Source organism: Urocampus carinirostris, chromosome 12 (genome assembly GCF_059441175.1).
Source record: "Urocampus carinirostris isolate Australia breed hairy pipefish chromosome 12, RoL_Ucar_1.0, whole genome shotgun sequence".
NCBI classification, from domain to species: Eukaryota; Metazoa; Chordata; class Actinopteri; order Syngnathiformes; family Syngnathidae; genus Urocampus; species Urocampus carinirostris.
In genome coordinates this window covers 1622946-1640859 of record NC_142360.1, presented here as the reverse complement: position 1 = coordinate 1640859, position 17914 = coordinate 1622946, and the positions used below count along the sequence as shown (strand labels likewise).

Sequence of the window (17914 nt, the reverse complement as noted above, 5' to 3'; positions counted from 1 at the left end):
TAAACCTCACTTTATTTATCTTTATGAAGAATATTGTTTTATGAAATGTTTATTTTTTAGTCCAAAACAATACAGGTTACTTATACAAGCCTGAAACATACTTGTATAAACCTTAAACGTACAAAATATAGCACTGAAGCAACTTACGAACAAATTCAACTTACGAACGGTCTTCCAGAACCTAACTTGTTCGTAAGTCGGCCAGCGTATGTACTCTGATTTCTACTCGTCCAGGAAGCAACAGCCCTCACAGTCAACTTTCCTTTTTTGCCCGGTCGGAAATTAGGTGGGCTTGAATTCTGACTGAAAGCCAAGGCCAAGGTGACCAAAGGGCTACCTACTGCCATTATCTGGTGAAATGGTGATTGAAAAAAAATAAATTACGGGCCTGTAAAAATTTGATCACAGGCCGTAACTGGCCACCGAGACAGAATTTTGACATGCCAGAGTTAAAATGATTTAGGATCATTAAGAATACTGTAAGAGTGTCACATCTTACTTGTGAACATCACATTACACTTCAAACTGATACACTGGCTAGCACTTTCAACCATATACATTATTTTGTGTATCTCTTTATAGTTACTGTAGGAATTTAGACTCTTAAACATGATGCTTTTTTTACAGAAATTTTTGTGTGCGAGGATCCTTAAATCATTGTTGCATTTGATTCAATGCAGCTAAAATGAGGACTAATATCTGTTGAATATAACAAATTCATAGTATTGGGTTGTAAAAGAGTTGTGTATAACATACTCTCACCGTAACACACCAGGGCCTCCATAGACTTTTCGGTTAGGCTGCAATACAATATATACATACATTAACCGAACGAAAGGGGAGTGGTGCTAGGAATCAAATGGACCGAACCATTTAAATTTAGTGCAGTCTTTCTGATGCTACATTCCTCCTTTATTTCTTTATTTTTTTATTTAGCTTTATTGTATCATGTTTAAGCCTATACTGTGCTTTATTCAGAAAAAGGGAATTTTAAAAATGCTAAAATATTTGGGGGTACTGGTTGCGCCCATGGGTGTCTCCATTGAAAAACAATGTGTACATATGGCATTTCCTATCTAAACAGCTTCCAACTTTTCAACATTGAAAAGCAGTATATTTTTTCACTCACTATTTACAAGTACAACAAGGGCCAGAAACTAGTTCAGACAATTGAACAGCTGTATGCCAATGCCAACAGTGTAGTACTGATAAATGATACAATTGGAGCGTAGTTTCAAACCACATTTGGTGTGAGACAAGGCTTTATCTCTCTCAAACTTTATTCAACATCTTCTTGGAGAGGATCCTGACTGAAGAACTGAAACAACAGTCAGTATTGGGGGACACATCACTAACCTCTGTTTTGCTGAGGATATTGCCGGATTGGCAAGAGAAGAACAGGAACTCAATGATCTGGTCAATCGGCTGAACAATCAGCACAGAAAAGTAAACAAAAATTAAAGACCGCCAACCCCCAAGGTATTATCCACATGAACCACCAAGAGCTTGAACCTGTCACCAAATTTAAATATCTCAGAGAGTGACTTCTTGCTTATCCCTGTGTTTTATTTTTCTATTTTTTAGTGAAGCAGGGAAATGTAAGGTGTAATGAAAGTTGGAAAAGGCCTGTTACAAGCAAAGTCCAAACGTCAACCCAAACCCCCAAATAGATGTAAAAAAAGAAAAGTTTTTTTCACAGCAGATCTAAGAAGTGCACGTAATTGCATGTGCATTACAAACGAGCTTATTGAGGCTGAAATGATGACATAAGCCAGGTGATTGCAGCAGCGAGTAAACAAGTTCCAAGTTCCGTATAGCTCTTTTAATGTAATAATGTAGTAAAGATAATATTTATGGTAATATTTTTTTATTTTCACCTCAGAGGTACAACTTTCTCATATTGCGTTGACTTTATTCTAAAACTGTATTTTTTTCCCTTAGTTTATTTTGATGACTGACAATCAAAAGAGCTTGGAATTTTTAATGCATATTTTCATTTTATTTTTAATTTCAGAGTCGAGACTTAAACATTTTTGGGTGAAATAGAATATCTATGGAAGATCATTCACATTTCCAACTATATGTGACATGTATGCAATCTCCTGTATTAGTGCGACCCGCTTGGTAGTCTAGATGGTAGGGCGCCCGCTTCGAGACTGGGAGGTCGCTGGTTCAAGCCTCGGCCGAGTCATACCTTAAGACTTACAACATTGGTACTCATTGCCTCCCTTCTTGGCGCTCGGCATTAAGGGTTGGAATTGAAGGGTTTGGTCACCTAATGACTCCCAACACAGCAGTTGTGTCTAAAATGGCGGCGCCCTGTTTGACTGCGGCTGCATCGGCTCGCTACAGTTTTAACTGTACGGGTCAGGTGTATCGACATTTCGTTCTGTGTGCATGGTTACAAAAAATGACAACAAAAAGTAAATTCTATTCTATTCTTCTGATTCAAAGGAGACACGTGACATCACATGCAATGCATTGCTTGCAGAAGCACTCATGGACGCTAATGCTGTCATGTAACGAACAATTTAGAAGTTATTATCATCTTGGTGCTTTCTACCAGGACTATGGTGGCGCAGAAATTTACAGCAGGTTATAATGAAAATAATGGATTGTCGACACTTGGGTGGAAATGTTGTTCAGGCTTTCAGAAACTGACTCTGAATGTGACTTTGAAAGTGAAGAAAGCGAACCTTGTCACACTTGTCTGCTTGGCTGTGTTGATATACCGCAAGCAGAGTGCTTCTGCGCCGTATCGTGGGGTGCGCCTTGTGTGTGTGTTAAATACAGAATAGAACTAACTACAGAGACTGCTTTTTCCCAGTGTGCTCCCTATGCTATGGTCATAAAGATACTGTATGTGTGTCTCGTCCAGGACGGGAGCGGGCACAGAAAGCGCCTCAACTGCGGCCGCTGAGCAAAACAACGTCAGCGTTCCTGAAGCTCCTCAACTCAACGAAGGTCGCATTTCCCCCCTTTGCGTCATTTTTTTAGGGTCTAGCGTGGCCCTGTGTTGTATGGTATGTGCAGGTGGTTCCTTATTGTACGACGGCGTGAAGCTGGTGCACAACTCTGTGGAGCTCAACGGCACCCGGCGGGTGCTGGTGGATGGGGTCATAACCGAGGAGCAATGCGCCGAGCTACGGGAACTGGCGCAAGTAAGGACTTGTGTAGGACATATTACTGTATTTTCCGCACTGTAGGGTGCACTGGATTATAAGGCACACCGCCAAAGAATAGCATTCTGTAATATATCTTTCATACATAAAGCATACCGGACTACAAGTCGCAAGTTTTTTGCAGATGTTGCATATGACGGGGATTCTGGTCCCCAATAACCGTGTTAAACAATTACAGTATTTTATTAGCTCTATTTTGGAACTGGACTTAGGGTTTTGCAATATAGGAGATGATTTGGTCGGTCATAAAATAAATTCCCGTATTTATTAGTGTAAAATATGCACTCATGTCTAAAACGAATCCCTAATATTCAGTTAAAAATCAGTATAAATTTGTGTTACACTTTTTCTTTTAGCATTGTAAGGGACAACTGTTGTTAAATACGAGCGGCCATGATTAAAATCATTATTTGACAACGTAAACTATGAACACAATATGATCAGAAAATTTACAAAATATTTTTTTAATGTCTTTAAAAGTTTGATTATCATTAGATTCAAATATATAAGATAAGAGTTGTTTCCTTTGTTGTTGTTTTTTTCTTGCATTTATATTCTTCAGGACGACTTTCTGTCTTCTCCATTCTTGATCATGCGTCTCTGGCACTGTAACGAAAAAGGGTGGTAATGAGATAAATCGAATGCCTTTTCGTATCATGTCATCTATATAACTCAGGGGTGTCAAACTCAATTATACAGAGGGCCATAACTCAAACCACACCTTTGGTCGTGGGCCGAACAGGATGAATATTTATTGAATACACGTTCCTTTTGAAAAAATAGATAAATAAATAGATAAATATGAATTTAAAACAGTCAAGAATATGATTCCAGAATAAACAAACTTAAACATTAAATGAATTAAAAATCGTTGCTCTCCATAAAAATATCTCCTGTCAAAATGAAAATATGAAAAAACGGAAAATATAAATATAATTTGTGCTTTTCACTTTGGGAATTTGCTTTGGTGAAAAACATCTTCATATTCTTCTTTAACTCTTCAACTTTCTGTATTTTTTTCTCTGAAATCAAGGTTTTTCAGCTTACCCTGAAGTTTTGTCTTGTAGTGCCGTTTTACATAAAATTCCTTAATTACGGCCACTAAACCTCCACAAATAAGACACACGGGTTTACCAGCAATGTCAGTTAACATAATTTTCTCGGCCATTGTGGTTTTTACTAACCGAGTATAATTTAAAAGTTATCAGGGTTTCATAGACAATGCTCCCTCTAATTTTCCATGGGTCTGAGCGTTCACACAAAATCGGTGAGCAACGCTTGAAACAACAGTGTGGCAACTGAGTCATTATCAAACAAATCCAAAACTTGACAGCAAGTTACATAATGCTGAGGTTCCGGCAATGTAAAATATTTTTTCACTTTTGAATGAATTGACTAATGTATTATTGCAAAGGTTGTACGCCCTACAGACGTCATTTTCCTGGTATCTTTTTTCGCGTAATACTAAGATTTTTGGGGGCTTATTTAGTCGGTTGCACAATACAGAACTGTATTTACTCACATTTTTTTAGTGGAAGTACAATGTTGGCAACAAGATTGACTTGGTATAATTGGAAATTATTTGAATATCTTTCTTCTGTTTTTTTTTGCAATTTTTTTTTAATCCCCTTAAAAAAAATCTCATTGTGTTTATTTTTTCCTAGCTATTACTTTTTTCTTTTTTGTTCTATTTCCCCCCTTCCTTTAAGTCATTTTGTGCACAATTTTACATAATATTACATAATATTTGGTCGATTAAAGAAGCAAAAACAACCTGAAGAGTCGTTTGGGACCCGAAAGAGCCGGTTCTCTTTAGTGAGCCGAGCCGAAGTAGCCGGTTCTCGAAAAACTCTATTGACTTTACTCAACTTTGTTCGACTTTGACATTGACTTCAAAATTCCGTATTTTTACCTTCATGAGCTGTAACTTTGACTTAATTCGCTTCTTAATTAGCAATTTCGAGCCCGGATTTTTGTGAGCCGGCTAGATTTTCTTGTGCGCTGAGAATGTGCGGGCAGTGCGCGATTGCGCACGCGCACAGCTTAGAGGGAACATTTTTCATAGACCTGGGCCATTACAGTAGATGTATATAAAAGGATTTCACGGGCCGGTTATGATTGTACGCCAGGCCGGATGTGGCCCACGGGCTGTGAGTTTGACACATGTGATATAACTGGTGGTCTTGTGGTTAGGTTTTGATGCTTTCACCGCTGCGACCCGGGATTTATTCCCGTTGCAGCCAATGTTTCACATTTTTGGTCAGCAAAAATTTTCGTCCGATCAATGATTGCCCCAATAAAATAGAAATTAAAATGATTTTCAAATGTGTGTTTTACTTGAATAAAAAATGTTACTTCCCTAAAACACTTCTGCAGAAATTTAATGTCTGCACTCTCCTGCAGGCAGTGGCACAGCCGGGGGATGGCTACAATGGCAGAATTTCCCCTCACACCCCTAACGAACTGTTCGAAGGGGCCAACGTGCTCCAGGCCCTAAAGGTACGCCGCACTGCCCAAACGCGGCTTTTTCTGCCTTTGACCGGGTAATCGCTTGTTTTTTTTCTCCTTCAGTATGGCTTTGAGGGTCGGGCCTCCATGGAGGGAGCGCGGCTCTTCTACGATGCCAGCGAGAAAGTCAGGAGGATCGTGGAGTCTTATTTTATACTCAACAGCACACTGCACTTTACCTACACGCACTTGGTGTGCCGAACGCCTGTCCCAGGTATGTCACCATCTCAGGTTATTTTGCTTCTTTTACTCACATCCACCAAGTGCAAAATCATTTTGAAATCTAAGACCATTTTATTAGAATACAGATATTATGTAAAATCAAAGGTCATTTTGGAGATTTTTTCCCTATTCTTTTTAGGTAAAATAAAATAAAGAGATAAAGATATAGATAGACATGTTGATAACTAAATAAATAGATTGATGGATTAAAAACACTATAAAATATATTTATTTTGTATAATACCAGTGATTAAAGTATTTGATTTTTGTTCAAATACAGTAATCCCTCGGTTATCGCGGTTAATGGGGACCAAACCACCCGCGAAAAGTGAAAATCCGCGAAGTAGCGACGCCCCTTCAAAAATGCTTAAAATGTTTTTTTTATTTTTTTTATTTTTAATATATATATATATATATATATATATATATATATATATATATATATATATATTTTTTTTTTTTTTTTTTTAATTATTATTATTATTATATTTTAGACCTGCGAAGCTCCGAACCCGCGAACGTGGAATATATATATCATCTCTCATCTCATCAGCTGTACCGCTTATCCTTATTAGGGTCGCGGGGGGGCTGGAGCCCATCCCAACCATCTCCGGGTAGTGGGCAGGGGACACCCTGAACTGGTTGCCAGCTAATCGCAGGGCACACAGGGAAAGACACCTCACTCGCTCAGTCACACCTAGGGACAATTTGGACTGGCCAATTCACCTGAAATGAATGTCTTTGGAATGTGGGAGGAAGCCGGAGTGCCCGGAAGAAACCCACACAAGCACGGGAAGAACATACAAACTCTGCACAGTAAGGCCGGTAGCTGGATTTGGTCCCCCACGCAGGAGGTTCCCAAGACCTCAGGACTGTGCCGCACACGCGCTAACCACTGCGCCGCCGTATATATAGATATATATATATATATATATTTCAATGTTAATATTTTTTTAGACCTGCGAAGCTCTGAACCCATGAACGTGGAACTGCAAAGTAGTGACGCCCCTTCAAAAATGCTTAATTTATTTATTTTTATTTTTTTTAATTATTTTATTTTTATTTATCTTTTTAGACCCGCGAAGCTCTGAATCCGCGAACGTGGAACCGCGAAGTAGCGATGTCCCACTGTATATCCATCTATCCATTATCTCCATTATCTCTACCGCTTATCCTCAATAGGGTCGAGGGGGTGCTGGAGCCCATCTGAGCTGTCTTTGTGCAGTGGGCAGGGGACACTCTAAACTGGTTGTTGTTCAAATATAGTTAAATTATAAACATACAGTAATACTTAGCAGATAACCAAGAAGAGTGTGATGTTTTTTCCACTATGTGTCTCCTGAACAAAAATGAGTTTAATATCCCTGCACTACACAATACAGTGGCATCGAGTAGTCAAAAATTACACATTGTAATTTTAAGATAAGCGAATAATAGATTTTATTATTTTTTAAATTTGGCCATTACCAGGTCAACAGGATTTGAGGTCCGACCTGAGCCATCCTATCCACGCTGACAATTGCCAGCTAGACCCTGAAGCCAACCAATGCTTGAAGAACAACCCCGTGCTTAGTCATCGGGACTACAGGTATGCACGTTCCCCATTCAGGAATGCAAGATAATGTTTTTTTCTTACCGATACCAATAACTCCAATGGGTGAGCTCTCTCACACACTTTACAGAGAGGTACAGAGGAGACACAACTAAATGTGTTACTACTTCTGTAGAAAATTTAAATCTATTCTCATGAGGGATAAAAACATGACTGATGTTGGCTGTGCTCTCTAGGACCTCACGCACATTATGGAGCGGTCAAGAGGAGGCACAACCAAGTTGTGCTACTACTTCTAAATAGTCTGTACAGCCCTTTGAGACTTCTTATTATTAAGGGCCAGACAAATTAACATGACTTGACTTGATTATAGAAAATCAAAATATATTTAAATCACGATAGAGACATGTTTTCATAATTAGCCGCGCAGCTCTCAATCTCAATCAACGGGCTGTCATTATTAATTAAATCGGCGTCTCCAGTACCTCACTCCAATTACAGAGCGGTACAGAGGAGACACAGCCAAGTTTTGCTTGTACTTCTGAGGAGAATCCAAATAGGTTCTAATGAAGAATATAAATGTGCCTGATTAAAGCCGAGCTCTCCAGTGCCTCAAGCACTTTACAGAGAGGTAGAGAGGAGACACGAACAAGTTGTGCTACTAGTTCTATAGGAAATTAAAATCAATCTTAATCTTAATCAAGACACTCATTTGTGGAACTTGGTCGGGCAGCTGTCAATCAACAAGCTTTCTTTATTAGTCATTGGCGTTTCTGGTGCCTTACACCCATTACAAAGAGGTAAAGAGGAAACATGACTTAATTGTGTAACTACTTCTATAGAAAATCGAAGTGCCTTGTACAATTCATGGAGAGGTAGAGAGGATGCGAGTTGTGCCTCTGCTTCTTCAGAAAATCTAAATACAACCCGTAGCAATAAAGTATGGAATCACCAGTCTTGGGAAAGACCTCACTCAGACATTTTATTCCGTAGAAAAAACTCATATCACAAACATTAAACAATTGTAAGGTAATTCTAAAGAGCAACGTATTGGCATTCTAAAACACTAAAAGAAATTAAGAAAAAAACATTGCAATGGTCAGTAAATGTTACTTTTATAGAGCAGGTGCCGGGAAATAAATATGGAATCACTCAATTCTGAGGAAAAAAATATGGAATCAGTGCATTTTGAGTAGAAAATAAGGAAACACCCAGTCAATCCCCTTTACCTGGCTTAGATTAAGTCTGCTTGTTAGTCAGCAGTTGAAAACAGTGCAGTTATCACACCTTGGAGGGCTCCTGGACTAAGTGGATTAGCAATAATCATGACTCCAACAAGAAAGATATATCTTGAGACCAAGACAGGATTGTAAAACTTCTTGAAGAAGGTAACTGCTCGTACAGTTGCAAAAAGATGTGGGGTGTTCAGAGTCAGCTGTATCGAAGATTTGGACATTGTACAAACAGCATGGGAAGGTTGTTAAAGTCAAGCGTACTAGTAGGCCAAGGAAGACATGTAGGCGTCAAGAAAAACAGCTAAAGGCCATATGTCTTGAAAACAGAGAATGCACAACAAGACACATGAAACGGAAATGAGAGTAAGTTGGAGTCTATGTATGAGACAGAACTGTGAAAAATTACCTAAAGGAAATGGAATTTTCATATAGGAAAGCTAAAAGAAAACCATCGTTGATGCTTAAACACAATAGAACAAGACTTCAATAGGCTAAGGAGAAGCAATCATGGACTATGGATGACTGGATGAAGGTTGTCTTCAGTAATAAGTCACAAATCTGCATTGGACAAGGTGATGATGCTGGAACTTTTGTTTGGTGCTGTTCCGGTGAGATTCACAAAGAGGACTGCTTGAATAAAATATCAAAATTTCCACAGTCCTTAGTGATATGAGGCTGCATGTCAGCCAAAGGTATTGGGGAGATGGCTGTGGTCAAATCTGCAATAAATGCACAAGTTTACATTGACATAGTGGACAGCTTTCTTATTCTTCCAATTGAAAAAATGTTTGGGGATGATGAACTCATTTTCCAAGATGACAATGCATCATGCCACAGAGCAAAAACTGTGAAAGCATTCTTTGGAGAAAGACGCATCCAGTCAATGTTATGGCCTGCAAATGGCCCAGATCTCAACCCAATTAAAATCTTGTAGTCGAAATTGAAAGAAATTGTCCACAGCAAGGCTTCAACCTGCAAAGAGGATCTGACAACTGCAATCAAAGAGAGTTGGCACCAGATTGATGAAGAATACTGTATGTCACTCATCAAGACAATGCATCAGAGACTGCAAGCTGTGATAAAAGACAAAGGTGGTGCAACTAAATTCTATTGATGTTTTGATCGTTTGTTCTTTTTTTGTTTTTCATGATTCCATATATTTTTCCTCAAAATTGAGTGATTTCATGTTTATGTCTCTGCACTTGCTCTATAAAATTAACATTTACTGACCATTGCAATGTCTTTTTTCTTAAAATCTTTTAGTGTTTTTAAATGCCAATATGTTGCACTTTGGAATGACCATACAATTGTTTCATGCTTGTGATCTGAGTATTTTTTAATGCATACTGGTGATTTCATACTTTTTCCCATGGGTTGTGCATCTAAATCACACTTAAAACACTCATTTTGAGGACTTGGTCGGGCAGCTGTAAATCTCAATAAACAAGCCGTCATTATTGAGTAAATATGCTACTCCAGTCCTCGCCTAAATTACAGAGCAGTAGAGAGGACCGTGACCCAGTTTTCTTTCTACTTCTATAGGAAATCCAAATACATTTTAATGAGGAAAATAAATGCGACTGATTATGGCCGAGCTCACCAGTGCCTTGTGCAAGTCATGAACTGGTAGAGAGGAAACCTGACCAAGTTGTGCTACTACTTCTCTACCTACCTACCTACCTACCTACCTACCTACCTACCTACCTACCTACCTTGGTCATATCCCTCAAGAGGGGTGACCGACAGCAAGACACACACATACAATAACAAAGAAAATAAAAGGGAAATAAATAGCATAAAAACACACAAAAATTGTTGGACCATGGCCAACCCAAATGCCCAAACACCCAAACAAGTTAGGCACCTCGGCACCCAAGTTGGTCATGCTTTCGTCCCTCCAAATGAAATGGGACACCAGAAAGCGGCCATGTCACTCGGGTCAGGGTGACACGACAGACTCTTTTGTTCAACAGCAGGGCCCGACAGCTTTAACTGGTTTACCCCTGCCGCATCATACGGGTACCCAGCCCATCCTTAAGAACGCGTCCACAATCCCACTATCCTTTCACAACACCTCTCCACTCCTTTCTATCACCAACAAGAGATCTAGCTTCCATTATACATATTTAGACCTCTTTCCTGCAGTGCACTCATAACACCATCCATCCACGTCTATCGCGGCCTTCCTCTTTGTCTCCTTCCATTGACTTCTTCTCTGTAGATCCTCTTCAACATTCGCTCCTCATCCATCCTCTCCATGTGTCCAAAACAACCGAGTACTCTCTTATCAACACGCTTGCTCAGTTCCACGACTACTCCAGTTCTGTCTCTCACAATTTAATTTCTCAGTCCATCCAATCTTGTCACTCCTAACATAGTACTCAAACACTTCATCTCAAAAACATTCAACTTCCTTCTTAAATCTGCGTTCAGGCTCCTAGTCTCTGCATCATACAACACAGTCGGCACAATCACACTCTCAAACAGTCCCCTCTTAACATCCATACTCATACTCTTGTTGTTCATCACTCTCCTCAGAGCACCCAAAACCTTGCTTCCTTGATTCACTCTGTGCAATACCTCACACTCTATTCCACCAACTGCAGCCACATCACAACCCAAGTACCTAAAGCTTTCAACTTCTTCCAGCACCTGTCCATGCAACCTGATTTCCAACGTCATGCTCACTCCATCACGTGAACACTTCATCACCTTACTCTTCCCAAAATTGACACATAACTTACGCCTATCACATACTCTTCCAAACTCAGTTACCAACTTTCTCAATGTTTCCTCAGAATCAGCCACAAGCGCTGTGTCATCTGCAAACAACAACTGACTTACCTGCCACACTGTTCCACTGTTGTCCAAAATCTCTACACCTCTGCCAAATACTCTTGCATTCACCTCTCTCACCACAGCATCTATGTACAAACAGCCATGGTGACATCACACACCCCTGTCTCACACCAGTCAACACAGGGAACCACTCACTTGTCTCACTCCCTACTCTTACACATGCTCTGCTGTTCATATAAAAACTCTTCAATGCTTCCAACAACTTTCCACCCACTCAATACATCACCATCACTTGCCACAACGCCTCTCTATCAACTCTGTCTTACGCCTTTTCCAAGTCCATGAAAGCCAAATAAACATCCTTACCTTTTGCAAAATATTTCTCACACACTTGTCATACTGAAAACACCTAATCCACACATCCTCTTCCTTTCCTGAAACCACTCTGCTCCTCCATCACCACCTCATTTGTTCTTTCTCTCACTCTCTTAATCAAGACTCTTCCGTACAGCTTACCCGGAAGACAGAAAACAAACTGATACCTCTCGAATTGCTACAATCATACTTATCACCTTTACCCTTCTACAATGGCACCACACATGCACTACACCAATCAACAGGAACCACACCACTTAAAAAGCATACATTCAACAAGCGTACTAACCGGTCAATCATAGCTGTGCCACCTTTTTTCAGACATTCAGCAGTTCAACCATCCAACCCAGGTGCCTTCCGCCCTTTCATTGCCTCTTGCACCTCCCATGTTTCCACAGGCTTCACATTTAAATCACTCTTCTTTCCAGAACTTTTTTCTCCTTTGATCAAAGTTCACTCCTATCTTTCGACACCATTCATCATTTGCTTTTCTTTTCGCTGCTCCCACTTCCGCTTTTACCAACCTTTTCTTCACTTTATATTTTTCATACGCATCGCCACTCTTATCTTGCAGCCACTCCTCAAAGGCACGTCTCTTTTCTGTCACAGCCTCTGATAGAAAATCAAAAATCTATTCTAATGAAAAACATTAATTCTTATGAAGTGTCTGCTGATTGAATATCATAGCGTGGCTAAAAGTGACTCATTATCGGCTCTTTTTTTTTCTACCGGGACGAATGCCGTGATGACTACCGTGACGTTGTATTTTGCTGTTATCGCTTTAATAACTATCAGCCCGGTACTTAGCATCCATCCATCCATTATCTGCACCTCTTATCCTCAGTAGGGTCGCGGGGGTGCTCGAACCCATCCCAGCTGTCTTCAGGCAGTGGGCAGGGGACACCCAAAGCTAGTTGACAGCCAGTCGCACGGCAAACAGAGAAAATCACTCTCTCATTCATACCTAGGGACAATTTGGACCGGCCAATTAGCCTGACATGCATGTTTTTGAATGTGGGAGGAAACCCGAGTGCCCGGAAAAAAAACATGCAAGCACAGGGAGAACATGCAAACTCCACACAGGCAGGTTCAATCTCATGACCTCAGAACTGTGCCGCACATGCGCTAACCACTGCGATTTCATGTTTATGTCTCTGCACTTGCTGGGTCACGGTCCTCTCTACTTTGCTAAGGCAGAACGGTGGCGCAGTGGTATACTTAGCAATTGAATGCAAAATTCTCAACCTACACTTATTTTGAAAGTTGCACATTTATAGAATAGTTCATGTATTTTGCTCAGCATTTTAAACATTATTAGTATTTTTTATTTATTTTTTACTGCTAACTAATACACACTGTCTCTTCAAAATTCCAAGCTGAAGCCACTTCATCTGTCAATGAAATTTGCAACACGACTTTTAAAGTCATGTAAAATTAAGACCCTAAAGCTTTGCACTTACTCTGGGCCCCATGGAGTAATAGGTATTGTTGCACAGAAAACATCTGTGATTGTGTTCACCATACTTTATAAGGTCACCGAGTGGGTTGATACAGCACTTGAGGAATGTTATACTGAAAATGTTCAAATTTAAGCAAACGTGCTTATTAGTGCAGCTTCCAACATGATTATTTGTATACATAACTAGACAGATGATTTAAAATTATATTTGTGCAACCACTCCGGTGGCAAAAAAAAAACATTTACGGACAGTAAACTAATTATGCATATACAGTATTGAGAAGAAAAAAAAACTGACTTGTGTGGTTTCTAGGATAAACAATTATTGTGTTTATTTTAGCCAATCAGGGATAAAGTCAGCCAGGACAAACTCATAAAAAACGTGTTTTATCTTTTCCTAGGAAACAAAAACGTTTCCTAGGAGAAGATAAAGAAGTTCCAGTATAAAACAAATGGAATAGAACTGCTTAAAACTACAACAGTGACAGGAAGAAAAGGTTTCCAGTCAGAAGAAATAAGTGTTGACTTTGGCAAATTTTATCGTGATATTTTTGGGGAAAATCATAACACTATTGAGTGGAATATATATCATTTCATCTCATCAGCCGTACCGCTTATCCTCATTAGGGTCGCGGGGGGCTGGAGCCCATCCCAGCCATCTCCGGGCAGTGGGCAGGGGACACCCTGAACTGGTTGCCAGCCAATCGCAGGGCACACAGGGACAGACAACTCATTCGCTCATTCACACCTAGGGACAATTTGGACCGGCCAATTCACCTGAAATGCATGTTTTTTTCGGAACGTGGGAGGAAACCGGAGTGCCCGGAGGAAACCCACGCAAGCACGGGGAGAACATACAAACTCCGCACAGGAAGTCTGGAGCTGGATTTGAACCCACGACAGGTTCCCATGACATGAACTGTGCCGCACAAGCGCTAACCACTGCGCCGCCGTGCTGCCTGAGTGGAATATATATTTTTTTTAATTTTTGAACACATACAAGATAAAATATTTTAAAATAAGACAATTCTGAAATATAGTTTTACACAACACATCAGTCCAAATCATGCGACTTAAGGCTAAGCTGTCCAGCACCTCGAGCACATTACAAAGGGGTCAAGAGAAGACACAACCAAGGTGTGCTTCTACTTTTATAGAAAATGAAAATATTCTGGTGATTTCTCCAGTTCCTCAATCTCATTACATGGATGTAAAGCAGAGACATAACAAACCTGTGCTACTAATTCTATAGAAAATCCAAATAGATTCTGACAAGCTCTCCAGTGCCTCGGGCACATTACAAAGAGTCAGAGGCGACAAGACCAAGTTGTGGTACTACTTCTATAGAAAATATTAATATATTCTTACGAGGTCTCCAGTGCTTTAAGCACATTACAAATAGTTCAAAAGAGAGTCAACTAAGTAGTCTACTACTACTACATTACTATGAGCTACAGAGGAAACAAGACCGAGTTGTGCTACTACTCCTTTACAAAACCATGGATTGCCACGAAAAAATAAACGTGAATCAGAATCAGCAGAATCAAAACATATTTTTGTTTTCAGCGCACTACTTTACCTCAACGGAGATTTTGAAGGTGGAGAGTTCTTCTTTGCCAAGACAGACGCCAAAACCATTGTGGTAAGGTGCTTTGCTGTGTGTCAAGAACAATCTTAAAAAAGTGACCGATTATCTCATCTCATCTCATCGATTATATCATAGAATATTACAATAATAGTGAAATAATTTTGCATTTGTTGACACATTGATCTCTCATACTTACACTCATACATCTTGTACTTTTTGGGTGTGGCTCCACTTCTCTAGGCAACAGTGAAGCCCAAGTGTGGCCGCATGGTAGCGTTCTCCTCGGGCCAGGAGAACCCGCACGGCGTCAAGGGCGTCACTGAGGGGCGCAGGTGTGCTGTGGCGCTTTGGTTCACTTTGGACTCTAACTTGAAGGAAAGGGTAGGTCCCGTCCTATTCCGTCCCTTCCCGTCCTGTTCCATCCTGCCCTAACTCGATCCATCACATCTTGGCCTGTCCTATTCCATCTCATCCTGCCTCATTTTGGCCAGTCTGGACCTATCTTATCCCGTCTTCTCCCATTCCGTCAAGTCACTTATTTTCCATCTTGTCCTGTCCCATCCCCTCCCGTTTTTTTCCATTTTGTCCCATCCTATATTGCCCTATCTTGTTCTGTCCCATCCCCTCCTGCCCTATTCTGTCTTGTCCCATGCCATCTTGCCCCATCTTTTTCTGTCTCATCCTGTCCCGCCCCATATCCTCCTACCCCGTCCTGTCCTATGTTTCTCGTCCCTTCTTATCCCGTCCCCTACCGTTCAATTCTGTCCTATACGTTGTCTTACCTTGTCCGTCCCTTCCAGTCCTGGTCTGTCTTGTCCTAATCTATAATGCCCCGTCTTGTTCACGGTTTGTCTAATCCTGTCCCTTCCCTTTTTCCTCATGTCCCATACATTTTGTTTTGCTCTGTCCATCTTTGATAGTCCTGTTCTATCTTGCTTCTTCTCATTCAGTCCCTCCTTGTCTTGTCCAATTCTATATTGTCCTGCCCTGTTCTGTGCAGTCATGTCATGTCAAGGCTGTTTTGTCCTGTCCCATCCATCCCGTCCCGCCCCCTCCTGTCCTGTCTTGTCCCGTATGTTCTGCGTCATGCCCTGCCACCTCTTATTTTGTCTCGTTCCATCTCATCCTGTCCTATCACGTCTTGTGTTGTTCCGTTCTGTCTTTATCTGTCTTGTCCTGACATGTTCCACCCCAGCTCATCCTGCCTCATTGCATCCTGTCACATACTGTCACTTTTTGTCTTGTCCCATCTTACCCCATCCTGTCTTATACATTTCTTGCTCTTTCCCTCTCTTATTCTTTCCCATCTCATCCTGTCCTGTCCCCTCCTATCTCTTTCCTCCATGTATAGTCTCCCAAAATAAGCTCAGGATTTTTTCTGCTCAGGACCGACTGCGGGCAGCCGAGATGATCCAATCGTTGTCAATCACATCCGTCCCAACTTTGGAGCTGGACATCAACCCTAAAGACGAACTATAGATGTAGCTGCCACCTCGTACGCTTGCCGGGTGGTCTTTATTTAATGTGGAATCAGAAACAAATCTATTTTTGTACAATTTAAATTGCAGGGTTTGATATTTTTGGTAGGGGTCGGTCGGGTTGGATGGGGGGAATCTTACTGTTTTTGTGTCCTTCTGCTTCTCCCTGATCTATGAAAATGTTTTATTTTTCCTGCGTTATCTTTTTACTTTTGAGTTCAACAAATTGGTTGTATTGAACAAAAAAAGTAATGAGATTGAAAGGTCAGAAAAATACTTGACGAACATTTCCGTGTCCAAAATAGTTTTGTTTTTATCATTTTAACCTTTGGCGTCCTCAAAGTAGACTGCACTGTTAGATTTTGTTTTAAGTTAGCACTATTTGAAAGAGATATGATATATATTTATATTTATAACTATGCATTCTGTACTATATTATTTGTTTTTATTTTTATTTTATCTTTTTGGGGGGGGGGGCTTTTTTGCCAGTGTTTTCATTTTGTGTTGATAATTTATGTTTGAGATCAAGACGGCTGCTGTCGTGCGTTCAATTCAGGAAGCTTTTTATTGATCAATCGTTCCGGTTTCAAGGAACGTGGCACACTGTAAATTCAGTGGAGAAAATATATTGTTCTGCGGGCTTTAATCAAATCCTCTAGAGTTCTTCACTTTTTCACTGATATTTAATGATAAGATGCACAAAATTCTGTTTATGTTCTTTATTAAACTATAGATAACTAGTGATGATATTCTTTTTAATTATTCTGTTGAGTCACTTTGATGCAAGCTTACAATTTCAAATTTCTCGAAAATATGCTAAAGAAAATTGAAGCACACTTGTGAAAGACAAGTGGGCAGGAGCTCTAGCAGCTACTGTGTGGTTTTATGTATTGTTTCTTTAATCTATTCCAAATTACAAGAAAAGAGTGGAAATTCTGCACAAGTTATATAATGGGATTTGGCTGAGTGTTTTTTTTATTTGAACTTAACAAGCAAAAGGCAAATGGGCAGAATCTCCAGCACCACCTACTGTATGTGTCACAGACCAGAACGGACTCAGGACTCAATTGCATGCGTTTCTCAGATTTTATTGAAAGAGAGTGAGATTTTAGGCTTGCTTGATTGCTTGCTTGATCCGAGGACTGGCAGAGAGCGGAATCGAGCAAGGCGGGGATGACACTTCCGTGTCGGAAGAAGGCAGGCGGGAATGGCACGTCGTTTGACCAGGGCTGGAGATCAGAGACGATGTTGAGTTCGTAAGAAGGGTGTGGCCACCAATCAGCTTGTCCGGGCTGTTGGCGCCAATCAAGCTGCCACAGGTGTTCCAAATAGGGCAATCATGACACTATGTTATGTTTTCAATGTTAATTCATATGTATAATGTCTTTGGATAGGTGGGTGACTGGTGTATCCCTCAACCACTAGGGTCATAGGGGCACCATCTCCTGTGGTGTGTCTTGGGCAAGTACAGCCCATCCCTCTCTAGGCCAACAAGTGTTTCCACCCGGTCTTAAAC

General features: G+C 40.4%; 1 protein-coding gene across 1 annotated transcript in view; it reads left to right on the top strand.

The window, feature by feature from the left end:
* The window catches only part of p3h2 (prolyl 3-hydroxylase 2), a 101322-nt gene extending 84461 nt beyond the window's left edge, over positions 1 to 16861 (top strand). Inside the window, exons 8-15 of the mRNA XM_088349125.1 lie at positions 2879 to 2964; positions 3034 to 3161; positions 5586 to 5681; positions 5754 to 5904; positions 7383 to 7500; positions 14899 to 14974; positions 15161 to 15301; positions 16307 to 16861. Coding sequence (XP_088205251.1) covers positions 2879 to 2964; positions 3034 to 3161; positions 5586 to 5681; positions 5754 to 5904; positions 7383 to 7500; positions 14899 to 14974; positions 15161 to 15301; positions 16307 to 16399 — 889 coding nt within the window. The 3' untranslated portion in view covers positions 16400 to 16861. The remainder of the gene's footprint in view (positions 1 to 2878; positions 2965 to 3033; positions 3162 to 5585; positions 5682 to 5753; positions 5905 to 7382; positions 7501 to 14898; positions 14975 to 15160; positions 15302 to 16306) is intronic.
* Positions 16862 to 17914: the final 1053 nt, after the last annotated feature.